Below are 24,394 nucleotides of genomic sequence, written 5' to 3' on the forward strand. Positions count from 1 at the left end.
AAACAATAAAATTTGAAAATCAATACATGAAATCGTTTACTTGCAAGTGAAATACATTAAGTCAAGATTTTCTACTTAATACTTGGATTTTAATACTTGGATTTCTACTTAATACTTGGACTTCTACTTTTTACTTGGATTTTAAAGTTTAGTGAAATTCGTAAATTGGAAAAAATAATTATTTATTTATATATATTTTCATAAAATAAAAATAAAAAGTTTTATTTTATTTTATTGGTTTACTATAACTACAATTTTTTTTTAAATCCTCAAAAATCTTAAAACTATATGCGTGAAGGTTTCACTTGTAAGCAACGAACTATTTTAATTTCTCAAATTATATTAGAAGTCACATTAAATTTTTTTTCTTATTTCTCAATTTAAAACATATTTACTTATTCTCAAGATTTTCTGAAATATATTCAAATAACTGTGAATTATTTAAATTTGTTTCGAACAAATTTGCGAATCGATTCTAAAAAATGCTCTAAATATGTCAAAATATTTCTAAATTGTGTTTTTGTTTAAATAAAAAAAAAATTTATATTCATGTGTAACTAACATCTCATTAAAAAAAATGTACAATTTAGCCCTGACAATTGGGTACTTGCACTTCAAGAAAAAGACCTTCTATATCCACACATGTGACCTATGACGTCAGAGGCAGAATCTTTATCAGCAAAATGGCGTATTAAAGTTGAGCTAAGCTTCTCTACATAGGTTAAGAATGTCAATTGGGTATAATATGAAAAAAAACACTACTTCGATTTAAAAGGAACAACATATGACGCAATGCTAAACGAATGGAATTTAGTTGTTGTTTATTTAGTTATTGTTATTAGTAGTTGTTGTTATTTGTTTTAGTTGTTGTTGTTTATTTGGTTGTATTTAGTTTCAATAACTTTTCTTTATAATGCAATAAAATCTGGCGAGCAGCTATTTAAACGATCGAACACTTCGTTTGTTTATTTGTGGCTTGAAGTTAGGCTCGCAGAAAATGCCGTTCATGGGTTAAATTTAGTAGGAACAACACAACCTGTGACGTAGGCTATATTATACCCAATTAACAAAGTTAATTAAATACAGAACCATATCCCACGTCGAATTCGTTGAAATAAAATTCTTTTTCGTCTACTTCTGTTACTTAACTTAGATTTATTTATTATTCTGTTACTTATTAGATTTATTATGCATTTTATTGTAACGGTGACATATTTTTGTTTTGTGTACCTGGCAATTTCGATACATATTTAGTTTGTTTATGTCAAATATGGCTTCGTGCCTGTCTTTGTGTTAAGTCTCTGAGTAAATATATAGAGTAAGAATTGAAATCTTTGAGAAAGAATCTTTGTGAAAGAATTTAGAACGTAATAAAGGAATAAAATAATGTAATAAAATATTAAGATGTTAAAAAAATTAGAAATAATCCCTTAAAAATTCAGAGTTAGGAAATATTTTACAGGTAAATAATACATCTTTGACTTTTATTAATTTTATGTAGACGACCAAAAAACTCTGAATATCCTTGTGAGAAAACTGAATCATACCATGCGATTTTCTGGCCAATAAGAATGCGCCGACAACAATGCAAAATGCGGTTTTACGTCATTGCGTGTTTTTTATGATTTGAGAAATACGATTATGTCCCATTCAACTTATATTAATACGGTTTGTTTATAATTTTAAGATACGTTATTATTACGGTGAGTGGCGATTGCTACATTCAATTAACATTTTACCAACTGAAATGTATAACTGATTCTATTTATTAGGCATTGAATGAAAGAAATATTAAGATTATATATATATGTATAAAAACTATGAGTTAAATATTTAGCATCACATGTTTCAGAACATGCATCACAAGTCACAATTCATGCAGTTTTCGTTATAAAACTGAACTTAAGCTTTTAAACTAACCATAAAACTAACTGATCGTTGATATTAGAAATTACGTAAATCTAAAACGAAGAAATACAACAGTATCTTACCAATGTGTCCACAACTTATTCCTCAGAGATGAACAATTCTAAACAAAGATTAGATTTAGTCTGAAGCAAGCAATAAATAAAAATGGAAGCCTAACTGAAGACTACCACCATATCCTTTTTAGCGAGTAGACTGATGGGAACTGTCCACAACTTATTCCTCAGAGATGAACAATTCTAAACAAAGATTAGATTTAGTCTGAAGCAAGCAATAAATAAAAATGGAAGCCTAACTGAAGACTACCACCATATCCTTTTTAGCGAGTAGACTGATGGGAAAAGATGACGTTTTCAGCTGGATAGCCACAATTGAATGTCTTCATTTTCTGGTATTTTTCGGATGAAAGAATTCGAGACAGTCATAATAAACGCCTGCTGAATCTGACAAATGAAGAAAACTTCTTCTTTTTGATGTGGTCAAGACGTATAAAAAAATGAGACAACCCTAATAAAAGAATCACCAGTTTTCTTTTTTGCAAAAGTGAAATTTTTTCCAAGCGAAAAAAAAATCTAGGTTACTTGACTACATTAAACTGTTGATTATTTTATTCGCCATATTTAGTTAAAAGAATTTTTGAAAAAAGCAAAAAAGAAGAGAGCATTGAACTTTCATCTAAATTGAATTCCCATGAAGTATTAAAGGTATTAACACTTCTTAAAATTCCCCAAAACACGGAGAAATGGGTGAGTGTCTCTTTTAATGGAATGTTGTTTAGGAAGAATTTTTAATACTCGCGAGAAACTGAAAACTGCCAGTTTCTTCCATTTCTTCTCTTTTGCGTAAAAAGAAAAATAAACACATTAACGTGAAAAGTTCCTACTGTCAATGAATTTGTCATTGTTTATCAACAAACAATGAAAAACTTTGGAGTGGCATACCAAATCTCTTGGAAAAACCATATAGACTATCGTACTCCGTAATGAAAATAAAATTAATTTAACTCAATTCTAAATAAATAAAGGGAATGAATTCCCATTTATATCTTCGAAAATACAACCAAGGTTATCTCGTTTCATTTTGTGATTGTAATTATTAAAAGCAACTGTAATTATTTAATTCTGCTAAATAAAACTTTCAATCAAACTCCATTGTCCCAATAAATTGTCGGAGTATAAACTATATTTATACATGATAGATTGAAAATTAAAATTACGAAAGGACTATGATCATGCTTTATTATATTTAGAAAAAATTTGGTGTTCTCTTAAGTAAAGATTAAACTTTAATAATTTCTATTAAATTTTAGTACAACTTTTAATGAATTTAATTATTTTTTGTTTGCATGATAAATTTTCAAGATCATTAGATTTGGTGATGTTATGATTTCTACTAATCCTAGACATTTTTTTTTTCCAAAGCAATTTTTTTTAATATTTTATAAAATTTATACGCTTTTTGTCAAGTTTCTATTTTGTCACTTAATTCTAATGGCTTATTTACTAATTACTGACGGCCGGGAAAGCCTGGTTGGCAGGGCGCTGGACTCACGTTTGTGAGAACAGGCCAGCCAGCCGAAGACCTCCATGTAGGGAATGGTGAATGGTGCACGTTAAATCTGCCGGGTGACAAAGTCCTCTATGTTCTCATAACAAATCAATACCTGTGGGGGTACTGAATTGGAGATTGATCTTTCTCTGATTTAGGTCAAAATTACGATCTGTGGGAGAAAGAATGGTTGCCCTATAAACGGGTGTGACGTATGGGTGTGGCAGAAGTCGAATTCTTAACCATAGATGGAGCCATTGGAAAACAAGAACAATCGCAACTCCCCTGCCTTTATGGCCGACGACGACAACAACAACTAATTGATGACCCATTTTATGGCATTTTCAATGTTTTATCTAGCTAACGAATCTCGCTATGAATATAATTAACTTAAAAAAGAATTAGTGGAGATTATATTGAAAGGAGGATGGTAGGCAAAACTCATAGCGAAGATCGCATGTGTTACAAAAGAGAGCGATGAAGAATTCAAGAAGAAATCATCAAATTACGAATGTTTTGGGTGCTTAGGTTTAACCTCTGAATCAATCTGATATACCTTGATTTTATTAACATGGTGAAAACTGTTAGCGTTTCGGCGATTCGTTGGCATGGGCATTAGAAAAACTTTTAATTTTTTGCAGAATGAGACGTGGTTTCTCAATTTGTCCGAATTGTCAAAATGTCTTGAGAAATCTCTAGTGTACTTCGCATTTCAAGTTCTTATTTTAATTCAGTTTTTATTTGAAGAAAAGAATAAATATTTCGAGGTAATCAAATTTCTTGAGGCAAACTCACCCGCTGCTACCTAAAATACTTAAGATAAAATGCATGCATGTCATTAAGGAAGCATTTTATGAAAGTGGAAAAAAAGAGGGAAAGTAGAAATAACCCCTCAGTAAAGTTTAGAAAATTATCTAGAATATTTGCATTGATTTCAGGTTAATTTGATTTATTTAACTGTTTTTGTAATATGCAATATCCATTGAAGATAAATATGTTTTTATAATAAACTTATTAAGAAATAAATAATGTTATCAAGTCAATAAAATTTAAATAAAACAGTTCTCTTACTTTTCTGTACAATGGTGATGATCCCACTTTAACAAATTGAAAGGGGTTATTATGAGTCTTGACCACTGGTTTCGACAGTGTTCGAGTTGGAATTGTTTCCGCGGGTTTTGCGGAACCATTATCAGTAGATGATGACCTTGGTGAAGGTCTACTGTTTCCTAAAGGTGTATAAGGCCTATCGTCAAGTCCCAAATTTGCTTGCCAGCTCTGTGAACGAGATCGTCGCATGCCATTAGAAATGCCAGACGATCCCCGTTCTTCCTCTTCATATGTGCGGTCAAATGTTGCTGAATACCGTGTAGTACCGGGCATTGCAAAGATGCACTTGGTATATCAAAACACACACAAATATTAGTATTTAGCTGGTTCCTTCATATCTTGCCTCGACGGGGCTCTGAAAGTAGAAAATTGCACAATAAATAAACTGAAATAAGTTTTTAAAATATATTACACTAAGTAAGACATTTGTACTTAGAAAGTTTGCGCAACATATGAATAAAGCTAGACAACGTGAATAAAGCCTTAAAATTAGACATAATAGACACTGAAAGTAGAAAATTGCACAATAAATAAACTGAAATAAGTTTTTAAAATATATTATACAAAGATATCTGTACTTAGAAAGTTTGCGAAACATATGAATAAAGCTAGACAATGTGACTAAAGCTATAAAAATAGACATAATAGGCTCTGAAAATAGAAAATCCCACAATAAATAAACTGAAATAAGTTTTTAAAATATATTACACTAAGACATTTGTACTTAGAAAGTTTGCGCAACATATGAATAAAGCTAGACAACGTGAATAAAGCCTTAAAATTAGACATAATAGACACTGAAAGTAGAAAATTGCACAATAAATAAACTGAAATAAGTTTTTAAAATATATTATACAAAGATATCTGTACTTAGAAAGTTTGCGAAACATATGAATAAAGCTAGACAATGTGACTAAAGCTATAAAAATAGACATAATAGGCTCTGAAAATAGAAAATCCCACAATAAATAAACTGAAATAAGTTTTTAAAATATATTACACTAAGACATTTGTACTTAGAAAGTTTGCGCAACATATGAATAAAGCTAGACAACGTGAATAAAGCCTTAAAATTAGACATAATAGACACTGAAAGTAGAAAATTGCACAATAAATAAACTGAAATAAGTTTTTAAAATATATTATACAAAGATATCTGTACTTAGAAAGTTTGCGAAACATACGAATAAAGCTAGACAATGTTACTAAAGCTATAAAAATAGACATAATAGGCTCTGAAAATAGAAAATCCCACAATAAATAAACTGAAATAAGTTTTTAAAATATATTACACTAAGACATTTGTACTTAGAAAGTTTGCGCAACATATGAATAAAGCTAGACAACGTGAATAAAGCCATAAAAATAGACATAATATGCCTTTACTTTAGCACCGATAAATAGTACAATTACGGCAACGATTTTTTTTTCTCCCCTCTATTTCCTTTCTCTCAATCTGTGTTTTGACACAGAGAGAGGTTTTTGGTTCTTGATGATAGAAGCAAAATTTTAATAAGTCTATTTTAGAGATTTTAGTTAAGCTTTTTTCACATTAACAAGCTTTACACATTTGCACGTAATCGAATTTATTCATTTCAGGAATTAAGAACTAATTTCCAAGAATTAGTTAAACATTCGCTTCATATTTTTCCGACATTTGCTGTCTAATTTCTTTCTTCATTCAAACCCTGCTATGGTATATTAAAACATAAGAGCTATGTTTAGAGTCGTATAATGCGTATATTTCTAGATTCCCGGCATATCAAGCATAAATGCACCAAGTTGACACCTTTTAGAAAGTAGTTAAGTAAACTTAAAAAATAATTTCAAGTATATCGCTTATAATTTCCAATATAGATTTAACTAAATTCATTTAATTAAATCTATATTTAAAATTATAAGAGTAGAAATAGAGAAATATATTTTGTAAAAAATGAGCTTTAGTCTGCGTAGTAGTCATAGATTAAAAGTAAGCAGTAGGAAAAATGCCGAGTAGCAATTTTTTTTTTGGGTTATAATTCATTAATATATTCATAACCTCATTAGTTTCGAGAAAAGTAAACTTTTGTGTCACTAAACTTTTTTTTTATTATTGATCAGAATATCACAAAACCAAAGTTGTTTGTTAAAAAAATAACTGTAAAATGTAATTTAATTTTAAAAAATTTATTTTAGTAAAAAACAATTTTGTGAAATTTTTTATAAGCAATGTAGTGAATGCGATAAAAATGTACACATTTTGCTGTTAAAGATTCTTGTTAGAAACGTGTCACCTACTATGTTATTAAGGACAAAGCTGCGCGTTTGTTTACAATCGATCGAAAAAATAAATTATTCATAAAGCAACAAGTAGTCTATTAATCTATTTCGACAAGCAATAAACGTACCATCATGGGTCAAAATAAGACTTGCACACCCAGAGGCAAGGACGCATAGTTATTTACTGTTTTTCTTTTTATGCTATTTTTGCTTCACATTCCATTGCAGAGAGTATAATTGAGTTAGGTCAGTTAGATCATTTTAAAACTTAGTAACTTATGCGGTAACTCAGTGGCACAAGCATGGACGAAGTAAACAAATATAAAAAAACAAAGTTTCCTAAGTCAGTGGGTTATTGTTAAACTATCGATTTTATAAATTGTATTTAATGTTACAACAGTTGTTTGCTTGTCTGAATATTTTATTTGAAGGAAAAAACGAAAAAATATCTTAAACAAAGTAATTACAAAATAAATAAATAAAAAAAAGAACGTTAAATTTTAGTTTTAATTTTAGAGCTAAACTATAAGTTTTTTCGTTTGTTTAATATGCGTAATAAACTTATGAATATAAATACCAGCCTACTCTGCAGAAAAATAAATAAATGAAAAAATAAAGATATTAACAATATGTTGCTCATAAAATTGCTTACATTTATTCTGGCTACCTTTAAATAACTCTATCTAACATAAATAACCAATATAATTTGATTGAACAAATAAAATTAATTACTAAACTAAACTTTTTTTTATTTAAATCAATCTGAATTTGTTTTTATAAATAACAATTAAACATATAATGGTAAAAATTTCATAGCATTTTTTCTGAATGTTATTTGTAATTAAATGATCCAGTTCAAATTTCAATTTAGAAATTTCGATAAATTTAAGTATTTTATAAATGAGGCGATTCAGTTCGAATTCAAATTCAGAGATTCAGATAAATTTAAATATAGAAATGAAATGATCCAGTTTAAATTCCGATTTAGATATATCTAAATGTAGAAATGAAATGATCCCGTTCAAACTCTAAGAGGTTTTGATAAATTTAAATGTAGAAATAAAATAATCCGATTCAAATTCCAATTCAGTTATTTTAATAATTTTAGATGCAGAAATGAAATAATCCTATTAATCAAATTCCAATTAAGAGATTTAGATACATTTTTCATGCTTATAAATTTATGCTTATAATTATATTTTTATGCTTATAATGATACTTTGGAAATTATATAATTATCAAATGTTACATTATTATTTTCCGACCTAAGGAGGGTCGATCCTAATAGCATGCGACCAAAGATGATTAGCTTTTGGAATTATCAATTAATACTATAAAGCAAGCAAAATCAGCAAAATTCAAATTCTATTTTATTTACTTATTTAATTTCAATCATTTTCCACGTTAAAATTTATAAAGCCTCCACCTAACAACAATAATTATAATTACTTTTACCCCAAAACAACAATTAATACATTTTATTAACATTTAATTAATATTTATACGTCATTTTAAGTTAGTATAAATAAATTGAATTTGAATATGAATCGCTAAAGTCTTAATTCAAATACATAGATATAACTAGAAATCATAATCACCTTAGCAACGACTGAACTGACATAAAAAATTGTTTATTTATAATAGCAGCATTATTTAATTGATTTTTAAAAATGGTTTAAGTTACAATAACTAATTACAATACAAAATTGCACTTATACAAAATGATATACGGAAATTTTTATATATTTCTTTTTTATGATTAATTCTAATCGAATAATTTAGACAATCTCATGAACGTCTCTACGAAACAAATTAGATCGAATTATATTTCATTGTTCTTCCCTCGATTTTAATTCTTTTATCGATGTTCTACAAACCATTCGATTCACGAGATTCTGGAGATAATATATCCCACGGGTATGCATAAATAGGAACAACAAGTGCAAAACTGTATTTTTTGTGCGCATAAAATACTTATAACTTCTAAACTATTGATTTGATAGTCTCGTGATTGGTCTTTTTCGATTCAGCGTAAGAAAATACAATGGAAACAATGCCTTAATTTATCAGTTCCCAATTTTTTTCGGCTACGGAACCCTAAGTAATTAACCTTCCTTCGGCGGAACCCAATCCTTTATAATTAACGTTTAAGTAAACTGTGAAATATTAAATAAAGTTAAGTAGTTGCTAAATATTTAATTAGAAGAATGAAGATTTTTCTTCATTTTATCATTACTAGTCTTAAATTAGGTTTTGTGTTCATCAGCTATTTGCTGTCCTAGTGCTATATCTTGTCTAGTTATGAATTCGTTTCTGGTCTATATACATAAGCTGAAAATTATTAAAATAAGCTAAATTATGGTTTAATTCGAAATGAAAATTTAAAAGAACTAATATGAACGTTAAAATGTTTAAGTGCTTCACGATAGAGTTTGAGAAAAGGGGCTTAACAACTATTTTCTTTCGATTGATAATGTTTTAAACTCTAAAATAAAATTTCAAAACATTCAAAAAACATGTAAAGCAAAATTAATTTTTGAAAAAAAAATTTTTTTTTTGGCAATAGATAATTTACTATACAAAAATAACAAATACATAAAAGTCACATTTTTTAACTTCATGTCGCTTACGTTGATTTTTCTATTACATGGCAGTATAAGAGAAAGAATAGGAGTCTCTTTCCCATTGTTTATAGGGATTTAAAAACTTTCTATAAAACAAAATCATGGGTGTAAAGAAAATCTTATAACTTTTTTTTGGTTGCTACAATTACTAGACTATTCCTCATTTAGCAAAGATAAGACGGATCAATGTATGAAATTATTTCTCATTCAAGTTTTGGGAATTTAATTCATTGGAGTTACAATTAACAAGAAAATGATAGCAACAAGCAAGTAAAAATGTAATCTTACCATTTTCTTGTTTATGGTGTAAAAGCAGCAACCCAAAAATTCCCAAAACATCAGCAGGTCAGGGATTATAAGCCTTAATTAGACAATTGCGTACATTAAGTGCATTCTCGTTACTTTAAGTGAGGCGTTTTGACAAATTTTGTCGTTTTTCTATACATTACCACCGTTCAAAGAATATTCCCAGTTAAGGTTGGCATGCAACACTTTATTCTTTGTCTTTTCATTCTTTCATATTTTACACGCAATTAATGCTGCATTCTTTTGAATTATCCACATCCTAATTCATCAACCAGAGCAACGGAATGAAAATTACCAGAAGTTCATCATCGTTCGATTCACGCAATCTCGCGACTCGACGGTCATCAGCATTTTCTGCCACGCGATCTTTTAAAAGCTTCTGAAACAGTTGCCAATGACTGAGGACGCAGTTTACTACGAATAAGGAAAGTTTGCAATACAGTTAGAAGACAAGATAAATAGATCAGAGTTCGATACAGTTGATCACAATAAAACATTTCATTGCTCAAGTGAAGCCCACTTCCTTTTCATTGTGTTAATGCTTCAATAATTATAGACAGATTCAAAGCAGAAAAAAAAATGACGAAAAGACACGTCCAGTTGACAAAGGGAAAGTTTGCATGATTTGTGAACATTTAATATGTCAGCTATTTAAAAATTAAAACACAAATTCGAATTAGAATAGTTGCCCCAGTGTAAAAATGTTTTCTGCATATAGCTCCAGGAAATATAAATGCCATATTTTAAAATAAAAAAAGAAAAATTTTAATCTTAAGAATGGCATCAGACAGCTATTTTTTATTTAAAAAAAAAAAGAAACAAAGATAAAAATTGTTTTTTTTTTTTCCCCCTACTGATGCCCGTTACGTTGCACTAAAAATAAGACAACTTTCGCAATTTTTTATTAACTATTAAACTTTCTTTGGGAATAAAAAACGGTATCAAAAAACTAAGAAAGTAATTTACATTTATAGAAAGAAAGCGACTTACACTACGTTTTTTCCACAAATGTAATTTTTAGAACAAGCTATTCCTTAGTATTGTCTTTAGAGAAGAACTTTAATTTCTGGGAATTCCACAAAATGAAAGCACAAAAAATTTTCCTTCATATATCTCTCCTTCAGCACCTGGTGCTATTTGCTGCCATGGAAACAAGATCAAATTCATTTCATAGAGAGGAGGAAAGCTTTTGAAAACGGATAAAATGAGCCAAATTATGGTCTTCTTTGTAATGAAAACTAAAAAGAACTACTATTAACGTTAAAAATGGTTATTAAGGGAAACATATTTATTCATTAGAAAATTGGGAAAAACGAATACAATTTTTTTTAGTGAATGTCTTTTTCATAATTTATTTAATATATTTTTCTTTAAAAAAAAATATGTATTTCTTCTTTTAAAAAGTGCTATTTTTTATTCGCATTTCGGATCAAATAATTTCATGAGGACAAAGAAATATTATATGAATAATGGCCTATTGATTTGATTGAAATATAATTAAATATATAATTTCAAAGATCATTAAAAAAAATGCCTACCTCTAGAAACCCCTATAACACAACCACGGAACACTTGTGCTTTAGCCCACTGAGATAGACTAACACTAACCCAAATACTGGACACTAATCAATGTATAATGCGCTTAAAAATTCCTTTAGCTTTCAGAGCTAATTATTTATTATTTTTATTATTTTAGAGTCACGTGCTTTATTTCTATAGAATTCTAATTCTGTTTTAAAAAAACACGATCGACTACTCTATTACCTCCGCAATCAGTTTACATGCGTAAATTGCATTCGACGAGACATTTGGCACTCGTAAAAATATCAAAAAACTGTATGGTAAAATCTAAAAATAATTGACTCACTCAAAAGTTTATTTTGCGGGGAAATGAATAAACAGGCACACGCCATTCTTACTCCTGACTTACATCGAAGTTTATCGTTATAATGTGGCGTGGAACTCCAGGATAGAACGACTGCTGCGCGTCTCTTTAACCCTTTAAAGTCGTATAAAGTTTATGCATAGTTATCATACTGTTCTAATTAACTTTAAGTGGGCGTACTTAATATGAAGAAAATAATTCTCTTTTAAAGAGGAAAAACACTACTACAGTTGATTACAATTTGTAAAATTTTATTTTGAATCATACATACCTATATCGGAATTCATTTTAGATGGACGATTTTATTATGTATGGCAATGATGAAAACATAATTTACTTTTAAAAAAAAAACTAACACTTAAACACAGTTAGTGACATTTAGTTTGAATCATACATACATATATCGAAATTAACTTTAGTTGGATCTATTATAAAACTAAATTTTGCTGTTAATTTTACCGAAATCATTACCAAAGCGCTTCTGCAAACATTACCAAGCATTTTGGTGTTTCCATAGAGCCGTAAACATTGTAAATTTGACCAAATTTCGGTAGTTTTTGCCTTTTTTTTTTCTCTGTGTATTAATTACATTTTATTTTCAAAATATAACTTACTATCGCAAGCTAAATTCCTAACTGAAAATGCATAAGACTTAAGTATTTTGAAAGGAAAAATATCAGATCACCAAAAGTTTTTTTTTTTTAAAAAAAGTTCACAAAGGTAATATTTTAATTCAGAAAACTTGCAGCCGTAAATCCGGGAATAATTCACGAAGACGGGACAAACAAAAGAACAAACGATGTTGCAGGAAAAGAACTTGGGAACTAGGTTTCAATAGAATTTATTACAATATGCTCCATTGCCCGAGCAAAACAGAAACTAATATTTTGACGTGTTTTCTCACAATGACAAACATATTTAATTATTTCATTTTTTTTCTCCCAAAAACAAATAAACTTTCGTGAATGTAATATTTTTGATGCCATCATATTTAATCTAAATTCAAATTTTATTTAATTCTCTAAAAAACTATGTTGTTCTGAAATTAAAAAAAAATTCATTGTCAACTGAATAATTAAACTTAACATGCTTCGAAATTTCAATAACTATCTTGTTACTATCTTTTCCACTTATTTTTATTTCCAAATTTGTTATGTTCATCACACTTAATACTATTCATTATCATTTGTAATATATATGTATTATTATTTGAAGTTATTTTTATTTGTAATCAATATATTTTGCTTTGCTTTGCCATATTTATACATTCCCAATGGTACATCTCAGATTTTTGTGTATATATATATAAATAATATAAAAAGTTCTCTCATTGGACAGAAAACTCTTAACGAAAATCTAAATATCTTTGGTTGTGATCAGCGTAAAATTAATATAATTCATAAAGGTATTTACCAGCATTCATTCTTAATTTAACGGCAACTTTTCCCCCTCTCTTCTCCGAGATAAGAATGATTAAGATTTTAAAAATTATTCAAAATAAGAAAGCTCAAAATCTGTTTCTTTATAAGTACAAATCATTTGATATTACCTAAGTAAACAACGTTTCACGATAAAAATATTTAGTACCGTTTTCAGAATTATTAAACGATAATTACGTTCAATTAACTTTTAGAATAAATTTTACATAAAACTGTGTCCAGTGAGCATGCGCAGTTAAAATAATAACTAAATAATAACTATTTAAAAAATGTAAAGTAATATTAGGTATTAAATTCTCGCACGATTGTTACATAATCCCTTCATCCAAAAATAAAATTTGAGTAAAGCAAGTTTGTGAGGACCACTGCCATCGCCCCCTGTCTTGAGTCCTCAAAGATAATATATTGGGCTAATAAATCTATAAGACTACTTATTACGGTTACTCTAATTACTAAGGTGAGGCTAATTACTAAGGTGTGTAGAAGAGTGTACAATGAATTCGATGGAATAAGAGAAAATTACGATGAGTTCAACTTGTAATAAAAACTGTTAAACTTTTTCGTGATTTCTTTCTACTCTTTTGCTTTAAATATTGCCAAAGCTTTTAATTTTAAGTATTGGCAATAATGATTTTTCGCGAGATCTTTAATTTTTTATTTCATAAACTCACACTCGATTAGATATCAATCACTAGTAGAAACAAAAAAAGAGCGAGAGAGAGAATTGAGTGTTGCCAGATATAAATTTTAACATTTATAGTGAAATTTAAAAATAATAATAATAATAATAAAAAACTTATTAAAAGCGATAAGCCTATTCTAATTGTTGTAAGTTTCGTCAACGAGTCATTTATTTCTACGTATTGAGTCGCACATTCTGTGTTCTTTATGCAAGAAAAAACTTAATTTTCCAGCTCAGAGGATTATATCTCGAATCCCGGTAATTGTCCCTTTTGTTATGATTAACGCGTTAACAAAATATTTTCACAAAAAGCTAAAATAGATGTACATTTTGAAACGATTTAAGTTCTATGTTATGTTCTATTAAGTTCTATGTTTTTGTTCAAAATGTTGATATATGGTGAATGAGAACCAATAACGGTGGTAGGGGGGGGGCGAGCAGAGGGAGGAGCCTCATTGTAGCTTAAAATAAATGAACAAGTTGCGGTTAATAGTGAAACTATATTATTTTAAGCTTGATTATTTAAGCAGCGTGCTTTGTTTGAAAACTCCAATTGTTCATGCATTCTTTTATTATTTCATTTCTATTTTTATGCAAGAATATATTCATCACTGAAAATTGAGTCATCACATTTTACAGACTAGCAATAAAAGCCACAAAGAATCACATTTGAATGAATCATAGTATTTAAATTTAACTTATTCTTCTGCGAAAACCAAGAGAAGAAATCTTATTTAAACTTTTTTACTCATCTAAAAAGAGAAAAACATGCAAAATTGCCAACATCACAAATTTAAAAGCATTTAAAGTTGAGGAAACGTTCACTATTCTTAATGTCTTCATTACAATTAAAATAACTTAAGCATGTTCATTTTAGTTAAATTTACCTACACATTTTTACTACAGTTAAATTTAATTGAAATTCAAAATAAAAAATAATATTTTTAAAAACCACGTTTTTGTTGTAGAGAATAATAATTTTAAATAAAATTGAAAAACGAAAAACGTGGGGCGCATGAAATACATAACAGTAATGTTATATTAGTGTGTGTATGTGTGCTCCTGAGAATATGTGTATGTATATCTGTAATTGTAATTGTATCTGAATGTGGATGTGGAATATGTTTGTGTATATGCATATGTATGTGGATGTATATGTGGCTGTGCATGTGTATGAGTAAGAAAATGTGTATATGTATGTGTATATGTACTGTTATGTATTTCATGCTCCCCACGTTTTTCCTTTTTCAATTTTTTTTAATTATTATTCTCCACTACAAAAACGTGGTTTTTAAAAATATTATTTTTTATTTTGAATTTTTTTTATTTTAAATTATAATTTTTTTAATTTTTATTTTATATTTTTTAAAAATTATTACTTTTCAATTATTATTCTTCAATACAAAAAACGTGGTTTTTAAAAATATATATTTTTATTTAGATTATTTTTCTTAGTCAAGAGTAGTCAAGACTACTACAAGACCACAACTAAAATAATAGAACTTTCATCTTAAATTAGGGATAGTTTTATGCTGATGACAACCAAAACAATCTGGAATTGAGTGAGGAAAAACTGGATCCTACCACGTGACTTTTAAGCCAATAAAAATCTTTTCACCTGAAATGTAATACTAATTTGAAAGACAATCTCGAAAATAATTTTTTTTTATTTTAATTTTATTTTACTTTGTATGTCTTTTTTCTCTTCATTTTCATGCATTGTCATCCAATTCTGAACTATGTGCCAAATTTGAAGTTTGTAGCTAGTTGGGAAGTTAGTTTAAAATCGATTACAAAATTCCACCCGGACAGACATACACGAAGGCAAGTTTATATAAACGTGGTAAAAAAGGTAAAGACAAAGGAGTACAATTTTGTACAGAAGTATAATTTTGTAACAAGTTAATTGGTTATTTCAATTCAACACAAAACATTTTCAAAAATGTGATTTATTTGCTTATCTCCTAAAATATTTTCCACAAATAAAAAAAAGGAGAATAAATAAAAATAATTCTTTTTTACCCCTTCAAGTTTACGGCAATTTAAATTTTTCTTTTTTAAAAATAAAACTAAATTAATAGCTAAAAGTTTTGATTTTAGTACCAAAAATTCGAATATTTTTTTTATCGAGTTCGATTTGAAAGATTAACCTAGTATGGCTAATGAAAACATTGATGGTCTTCAAATGATTAATAATGGAAATAAGTTTGAAAGCAAATTAGAAAATGCTAGATAGAAAATAAAATATATTTACACATTTCCAGATGATCATTTAAGCTTAACTCCTAAATCAAAAACTTGATTTTATTATTAGTTCATACCTATCCTTGATACAAATTTATAGATAATCCAAAGTTTGAAAAGGAAGTTATTAACAACGATAAAAAGAAAAGAATATAAAATTGGCATATCAGGCAGCAAATTTGAAGAGAAGAAAATCATATGTAGGATCTTCACCACACTTATTCGAAAACCATCTATCAGGAGCCTAAATTATACATATTCTTTTCACCACACTTATTCGGAAGCTATCTATCAGGAACCTAAATTATACATATTCTTTTCACCACACTTATTCGGAAACTATCTATCAGGAACCTAAATTATACATATTCTTTTCACCACACTTATTCGGAAACTATCTATCAGGAGCCTAAATTATACATATTCTTTTCACCACACTTATTCGGAAACTATCTATCAGGAACCTAAATTATACATATTCTTTTCACCACACTTATTCAGAAACTATCTATCAGGAACCTAAATTATACATATTCTTTTCACCACACTTATTCGAAAACTATCTATCAGGAAACTAAATTATCCATATTCTTACACTGTAAAAAATTACGGAACAAATTCCAGTAAAAATTATCGACACTTAGGAGGCCAATACTTTATATTGTAAAATGCATTTTCAGTGTAAAATGTTACGGAATAAAAATTTTATGTAAATCTAAAAAACTTATAACAGATATACAGCTAAAAATGGCAGGATATTACCTATGAATGATACTTCAAGTTTGTTTGTTTCCTCAAGGAATTAAACCACGTTTAATACAACAGTAAACCGTTTTATACAAAACAAAATTGTATGATATTATCTATAAATGCTATTTCTGCAAATTCGTTTCTTTCCTCAATGAATTTTAAAAAAATTGAAGCAATGTTTTGAAAGAAATAGAATATTATTTTACTCTTTCACACAACTAAAAAAAGTATGTGACTTGCAAAATATTTATCCTTTTTTTTCAATGACAAAGAGTTATATTGTGTGACAGTGCATTTTAAAAGATATTTGGAGGATAACGAACTGCCGTGCATAAAAAAATGTGTCATTATTTCTTTTAAAAGTTTTTGCTCTTTATCTATGACAATCGATAACTCTATATAATTACACCAAACCTGAAAGAGGTAAGACGGAAAACAAAATCAAAACACCGTTAATTTCATAGACAAATCTAATTATAAATACAGTACTAATTCTTAAAATTAGAATATCCAGAAGTTAATAAAGGAGTGGCATAAGTTAACCAACTAATTACACATTTGCTGTTTGCCTGGGACAAGCTGAGTATCCGGAAATAGTAGTAGAAAGAGAATTAACCATTCTTATTGTTTGTTCGACCTTGGCTTTATTTTCGTATTACCGGTTTTTTTTTCCATTATCAACTTGTGTTTCCATCACAGTTTGTTTAAATCATGCAAGGGTTCAGTAAAACAATGAAAAATTATTATTTTCGCTTTTTTTAATATTATAACCTACTTACATTATAACTGTTAACATTTCAAAATAAAAATTAAATAAGATTTTTACAATGTAAGACAAAATTATGTCAATTCTATGAGAAAACCACTAGGATTATTTTTTGGTCTAATGATACTACATCTTTACCACGTTATTAATTTTTTAAAATCTAAATATAGTATAAATAAAAATCATTTTTTGAGAAAAAAAAATTTTCATCTTTTTTTTAAAGAAATTTTAAAATTTTATGTAAATTGATAAATAAAATTAGAATTTTGGAATCTTTAAAGGCAACTTTGAAATCGCAAATATAAGCCCTTAATATTTATTGCAAAATTCGGATTTACTTTTATTGCAGATTCGGATTTACTTTTTTTGGAGAATAAGAATCTGCAATAAAAAAGGGGGTTTATTTTAAGATTTCAAAAATGCCCCTACCCCCTAAGGAGTGGGGATGAACGATCGGTTCTGGTATCTTTGGATAGCTTTTAAAAAATATTGAATAAGACTATTTTTACTTTTTTCGATCCGAGGTATATTCTCGAGACATTTGACCATGTCCATTTTTTTTACATCCTTTATAAAATAAGTAATAATTTTAAAGTTTGCTATGAATAAATAGAATAAGAATAATGCAAAATAATCTTTAAAAAACTAAGTTTTACCAATGCCGCTGCAGGCCACAATTAAATAGCCGGTGGGGAACAAATAATCCGCGGTTTCATAAACCTGTAGCTACATTATTAAATTAAATTAAACCCTTTTACCCAATAATTTAATCCGCTGTCACTGTGTTCAATTTGATAAATAATTATATCCTCAGAAAATTTTTTTTTAATAACCTTGAAAAATACATGAAATTATTAATTCTAAATCAGTCAAAATTAAATAGTAGTTCTTCACAATGTAGCGTAATTGTTTGGTTTTAACATCCGCGTTCTTATCATAGATTAAAGTCTTATATCAAACATTTAGCAAAACAATGGTTTTACACTTAAGAGGCTAAGTATAAATTAGTCTTTAGCTGCATTAATCGAAACGCATCCATGCTTAATGCCACGCTCGCCATGCGGCAATCGCAGTTAAATAATGAAGCAACCTACTTTTCTGTTTCTAAAAACGAATTCTAAACAAGAGTCTACCTGAGATTTCTAAAACAATGGCGACTTGTCTTTCCTGAAAGAGGTTGTTCATACTTTTTTACCCAAGTGTGTAGGAATCCCAAAAATGAACTAGGTTTCATATAAATTTAAAAATGATTTACAAATTAATGAAGACTTAATTATTTGTGTAATTTATATGAGGAAAAAGAGTTAAACGACTGAACAAAATACGTGTACTATTTTTAAAGGAAACATTTGAGAGATTCTGTTTGTCAATTCTTTCAGAAACACGATGTTTATCAAAGGATTTTTAGATATACCGTCGAATTTCTATTTAAAGAACTTCCATTTTGCGAAATTCTCTATTTTGCGAATTTTTTTTTCGAGGAACCAAGATCATTTTGGACATTTCCTCGTAAAATAACTTCCAAATAGCGAAGTGAATTTTCTATTTAACGAACTTTTCCTTGAGATCCACTTTCCCAATTTGCCAAAATATTTCAGAACATTTCAAAGCAAGCACATTTCCTTTATGGTTAAGATTTATAAAGTAAATTGTAGATACTAGTTTACAAGATAAAGGTGTATCAATTGTTATTTTAATTATGTCTAGTGTTTATGAATTTAAAGCATGTTTTGTGTTGTTTAAGTATGTCAAAAAGTGATTTTCTATTTAACGAATTTTCCATATAACGAACTTATTTTGGGGAATTGGAGACTTCGTTAAATAGAGGTCCCACTGTACTAGTGAAATGAATATATAAGGCTACGCATATCACCCGAAAACGGTACATTAGGAGTTCACGATGCATCCAGACCGGAGTTAGTATCCTGACATCCAATGGTACTAAGCTTGATGAGTCCGGATATTAAAAATGATGTCATCCCTCTATTGCATTTACAGTGAAATATTTTATAATCAAATGACAGTATAAAGTACCGGCGCTTTAGGTGATTCATCCGTAAAATCCATTTTACCGTGAACTCTATTTGCACCGAAAAATTATATACCATGATTTCCACAGTAATATCCATTTAATTCGAGTGATTCAGTGATTTATTACTGCAAAAATTACGTTATATCATATTTTTTGTTACGTAACATGTTCCGGTAAAAATAGATTTTACGGAAAAAAGTGCCGGCACCCTGAGTGCCGGTATTTTTTACCGTAATTTGATCCATAATTTTTTACGTGTATGGCAGTCTGCACATGTCTAGGGAAACTCCATCAGCTGAAATAATTAGCAACAATGAGGAGGGTCGATTTGGCTGGCTACGAAATTTCAATGTTTGTGAATGAAGCAATATGTAATTGCTGAAAGAAGGAAGAGAAATTGGCCTTCAACGAAATAATGCCATTGACTTGGAAGACACCATTGTCGAGATTGTCCACATTCATCTCAGAGTTTGTGTTTCCAACCGCAGGAACTAAGAAACAAAGGCCAAACCAAGAAAATCACCCCATCATGAAGTATCCGGAAAATTTTGGCCAAATAGTGAATTATTGAATAAATTTACAATGCTCATAACTTTACGAAATTTGAATGACTCAAAAATATGAATCAATATTGATGTTCAATAAATACGATTGATTAAAAACCGGTTAAAAAAACATTTTGAGGCTCGGATTCATCCGCAAACGTTTTCAACAGGTACATCAGTAACTGATTTTTTTTTTTTTTTTTTCGTTGTTGTAGATAAATGGCTTTAAAAGAAATCATGATTAATTAGTTCAAATGCAAAGAACCTCAATTCATTCATTAAGGAAAATAATTTATTTTAGCGTAATTTGCAAATTAACTATTATAGCCTGTAAAAAAAACTCATTAAGTTTGTAAGCAAATTAACAATCGTCTAATAAAATTATGACCTAATAATAACTATGGCCTAATAAATATTTTCACATTTTTATAAACAAAACTCGAAATGATTACTGGGGGGTGATATTTCATTTTTTTTTTTTTTTTCAGAATTTGTTATTTTTAGGCGTCCTGTAGCCATTTACTCTTTTCTTTTCTTTTTAGTCCTATGTCAGACAATACTTAAACTAATTTGTAATTTTAAAAAATCAATCGCGTTTTTAGTAATGTAAATCATCTTTGATAAGGATAGATAAGCATACGATATTACGTGAATTTTACAGAAAAGTATAGTTTTTTTTTTAAATTTATGTAATAACATTAACGTGAAAAAAAATTACAAATGGCAAAAAAACTTTCTACCTAGCTGAGATGTTTCTAAAGAAATCATTTTTATCTTTGTTAATTATCAATACGCAAAGATTGTGGTTATTGTTTTAAACTTGCTACCAACTCCAAAACATTTTGGAAAAAAAATTCCAAGTCAGTGGCTACGTTTTTCAAAAAATATTTAGTTTTAAGTCCACAACAGAAAAAGCACAATTTAAAAAAAAAATCGTAAAGAAATAAATTAGTTTAACAACAGAAAATTTTTTCACAACTTAAAATGTTTTCATAAGTACAAAAAGAATACATTATATCACCAAGGAAGGCAGAAAATTTATTCACACGGTATATGAACGAGAAAATATGAATGAAAATCTATCAATCAATTGAAACAAAAACTCCTAATAATGGCGTAAGAGCTTGAAAGAAATCAAGAAAAATAATAACCGCCTATTATTATGTTAATTTAATTATTGATACAGAAACTAAGAAAATAAGGAAGGCATCATTTCTTACGTGAGAAACAACATAAACTTTCATTTTCAGTTAATCTGAAGATTACAGGCACATAAAAATATAATTCCATGACAAATAAGTAGCGCATTTGAAATATAAATACTCGCCAAAAAGAAATAGGTTAAGAAAATTTAGGTTTTTCCCTAATCACTATATGAAATATATTATTTAGAACACAATGACCAACAATTCGAGTCCATACGATTGTTTGAGTCTTAGCTTAATCCAATTGACTAGAACTATATATTCAAACAAAGAAGAAGAGAATGGATTCTCCGTACTTACCATAGGTTTTTCTCTTTGGACATTTATTCCAGAAAAGAATAGAAACAATGGGTTGATGAATAGAATGAAAATATGGTATTAATCACTGCTTTTTCTCTATGGGTCCAGCATATCCAAAGAAGTGGATTTTATGACCAGTGAGCTCTGCCTCAATTAATGGAATAATATGTTGTGTGATTAAAATAACACTTTCACTCATCGCAAGCAGCTGACTCATGTACAAAGTATCTGTTTCGATGCATCATTAAACTCAAATTGTCCTATCAACGACATCAATTGACATGACACTCTGAAATTAAAAGATTTGGCAGTTTTCTAAAACTACTCGTACTTATAGACGCTTGTCACAGTGGTGATGATCGATGCTTGAACTAATTGTTAAGAAATTTTTTCAAACCAATAAAACGCTCATACTTCGTCAATGACTTTCAACAGTCATTTTTTGAAAAGAAAACAAAATTCCCTAAAATTTTAAACTTTTAAGTGATTAAGTAAAAGATTTAGTTATTAGACCAAAGCGCTTTGGTAAAAATTACAGAGCTTTTAGGTCATTCCATAGAGACAGAAACACGATAAATTTTGCCATATTCTGTTAGTTTTTATCATACTTTTTCCCCTCAGTGTATTAATTGTTGATTTATTCCCATTTCGGGTCATCCTTCATCTAAAATAGAAGATTTCAGATCGAAAATAGTTGAGCTTATATTTGTTAATATTTCAAGAGATTGCAGGATAATGTTTCAATACAATCCTGCCTAATAAAATTAGTACAAGCATAGTACTTGAATAAACGATATGGCTTTGAAAACCTTTAAAGATAGGTCAAAAACATATACGGGGATACCAAATCTTATTGCAAGGGTTTCCAAAGTATGACGTGAAGTTTTAAAACTAAGTGCGCGAGACGTTCATGATTTCAAGATTAATATTAATCATTCTGTTCCTTTTAAAAGGAAAAAGTTTCAAGGTAGAGATGCTATAGTTTTAGATCTATGTAAGATCTTTGAGAGTATCATGTCTTAAGTGAAAAAACTATGAGTGTTCTTTACAGCTTTGTGTTAGTCGGAAGATGGGCTTTCAGCAGAATTCATTTGTTCTTTAGTACAAATATCGATATATGTTCGAAATAAGTTCGATATAAATATATCGATCGATATATGTTCGAAAATTAATGGCGAAAAAGAAATGAGAATGGTAATTTCCATTTTTCATATATTTTTAATACTATCATTGCTTATTAATATCATTCTATATAATATTAATATATTCAGACAATTGTAATTAAAAAAGTTATAAATATGTACTTATTAATTACAATTTAAGATCTTTAAAAGGATTTAAAGTAAGAGTTCTGTTAGTTACCTGCATTTATTTTCTCATCCTATACTTCCAGTGTTTTTGTTTTATACACATAAAAATGCATATTTATGTAAATAAAAAAATATGAGTAGGGTGCCGTGAGAAAATTTTTAACTCATAAGAGTGCCGCGATTCGAAAAATTGCCAACAGTTTTCTGCGTAGTTATTTTATCTGATTATGCGTGTGCGAACATGTAAATTATCTAAACCCATTGATTTGTTTCAAAATTGTCAAAAACTGTGTCCTTGAGAATTAAAGTTATTGAGCAAGATTATTTGCCACAAAATCTTAATTTTGATTATTTGCTGAAAAATGAACAGCAAACATTCTGACCTCGTGTTTTTTATTCATGTCACTGCACACCAGACAATGTTATTTACCCTCTTTAGTAGCGGATATAGTTGATGTACTCAAATAGGAAATAAGAACACACACCAAAACACGGCAATATATTATTGAATACACCTCTAAAAACAAGGTTCAAGGACAGTTTAATTCTATGATTTTTTTGCATATTCTTCTCTTTAGCAGTAAAAAGAAAGAAAAGGATTCAAACACACGAATCCATTACGTCATTAAAAACAATCCAGACTCATTCTTTTTGCACTTTACCTTTTCAACCTACGCTTGGGCAACGAACCGATGCACACTGTTCGTCACAACACTGTTTTAAGTTGACTTCTTTATGATAAATAAGCACTAAATAATAAATAAAATGTGATGTGGTAAAAGACTTATTTTTTAAAATAATTTACGGAAGCTATGATATACACTGAGGGAGAAAAAAGTATGGCCAAAATTACCAGAATAAGGTAAAATTAACCACGTTTTTGGCTCCATGAGAATACCCAAAAGCTCATGTAATGATTTGGTAAAATTGACAATAAAATATGGATTTATAATATGATATAAAATTTGGTAAATGTGGTAAAATTCGGTAATTTTATCATAATACGTAGGAGCATGGTATAAAAAGCATTTATTCTGAATTCAATTTCATTTTGTTTACTTAATATTTGGTAATATGAGTTATATTCTTAAAAACCCGAATTTCCGGTAAACCGTTAAAATTATAATGGTAAACAGTTAATAAGTCTGGTAAACCGAAAGGAAAAATTTACCAAATGAATAGTTTAAATACCGTATATTTTGGTGTTATTAATTAGAAGTAGGGTAAACTAACCAGTGAAGGAACACTTAAGCTTCGCTTGCCTTTTAAAAAAATCATATTAATTTCAAAATTCATAATTTTAGTTAAATGACAGCGTCAACATATTAGTTACTAATTGCAAATTATGTAAAAAAAATTGTAGGTAACTTACACATAATATTGTTTCAAAGTTTTGGAGGTTCAAATAACAAGTAGTAAGAAGACCAAGTGAAGGAACAGCTCTTACCAGTGAATGAACACCC

At 28.5% G+C, this 24,394-nt stretch overlaps 1 protein-coding gene across 17 annotated transcripts in view; it reads right to left on the reverse strand.

Moving 5' to 3' along the window:
- The window catches only part of LOC107439920 (uncharacterized), a 129,694-nt gene that overhangs the window by 37,758 nt on the left and 67,542 nt on the right, over nt 1-24,394 (reverse strand). For all 17 annotated transcript variants that reach the window (XM_087158886.1, XM_087158880.1, XM_087158844.1 and 14 more), the window contains one exon: nt 4,546-4,939. In XM_087158886.1, the coding sequence (XP_087015012.1) occupies nt 4,546-4,857 (312 nt within the window). In that variant the 5' untranslated portion in view covers nt 4,858-4,939. The remainder of the gene's footprint in view (nt 1-4,545; nt 4,940-24,394) is intronic.

This window comes from Parasteatoda tepidariorum, chromosome 1, assembly GCF_982258835.1.
Source record: "Parasteatoda tepidariorum strain Cologne lab strain chromosome 1, Ptep-v5.0, whole genome shotgun sequence".
Classification (NCBI taxonomy): domain Eukaryota; kingdom Metazoa; phylum Arthropoda; class Arachnida; order Araneae; family Theridiidae; genus Parasteatoda; species Parasteatoda tepidariorum.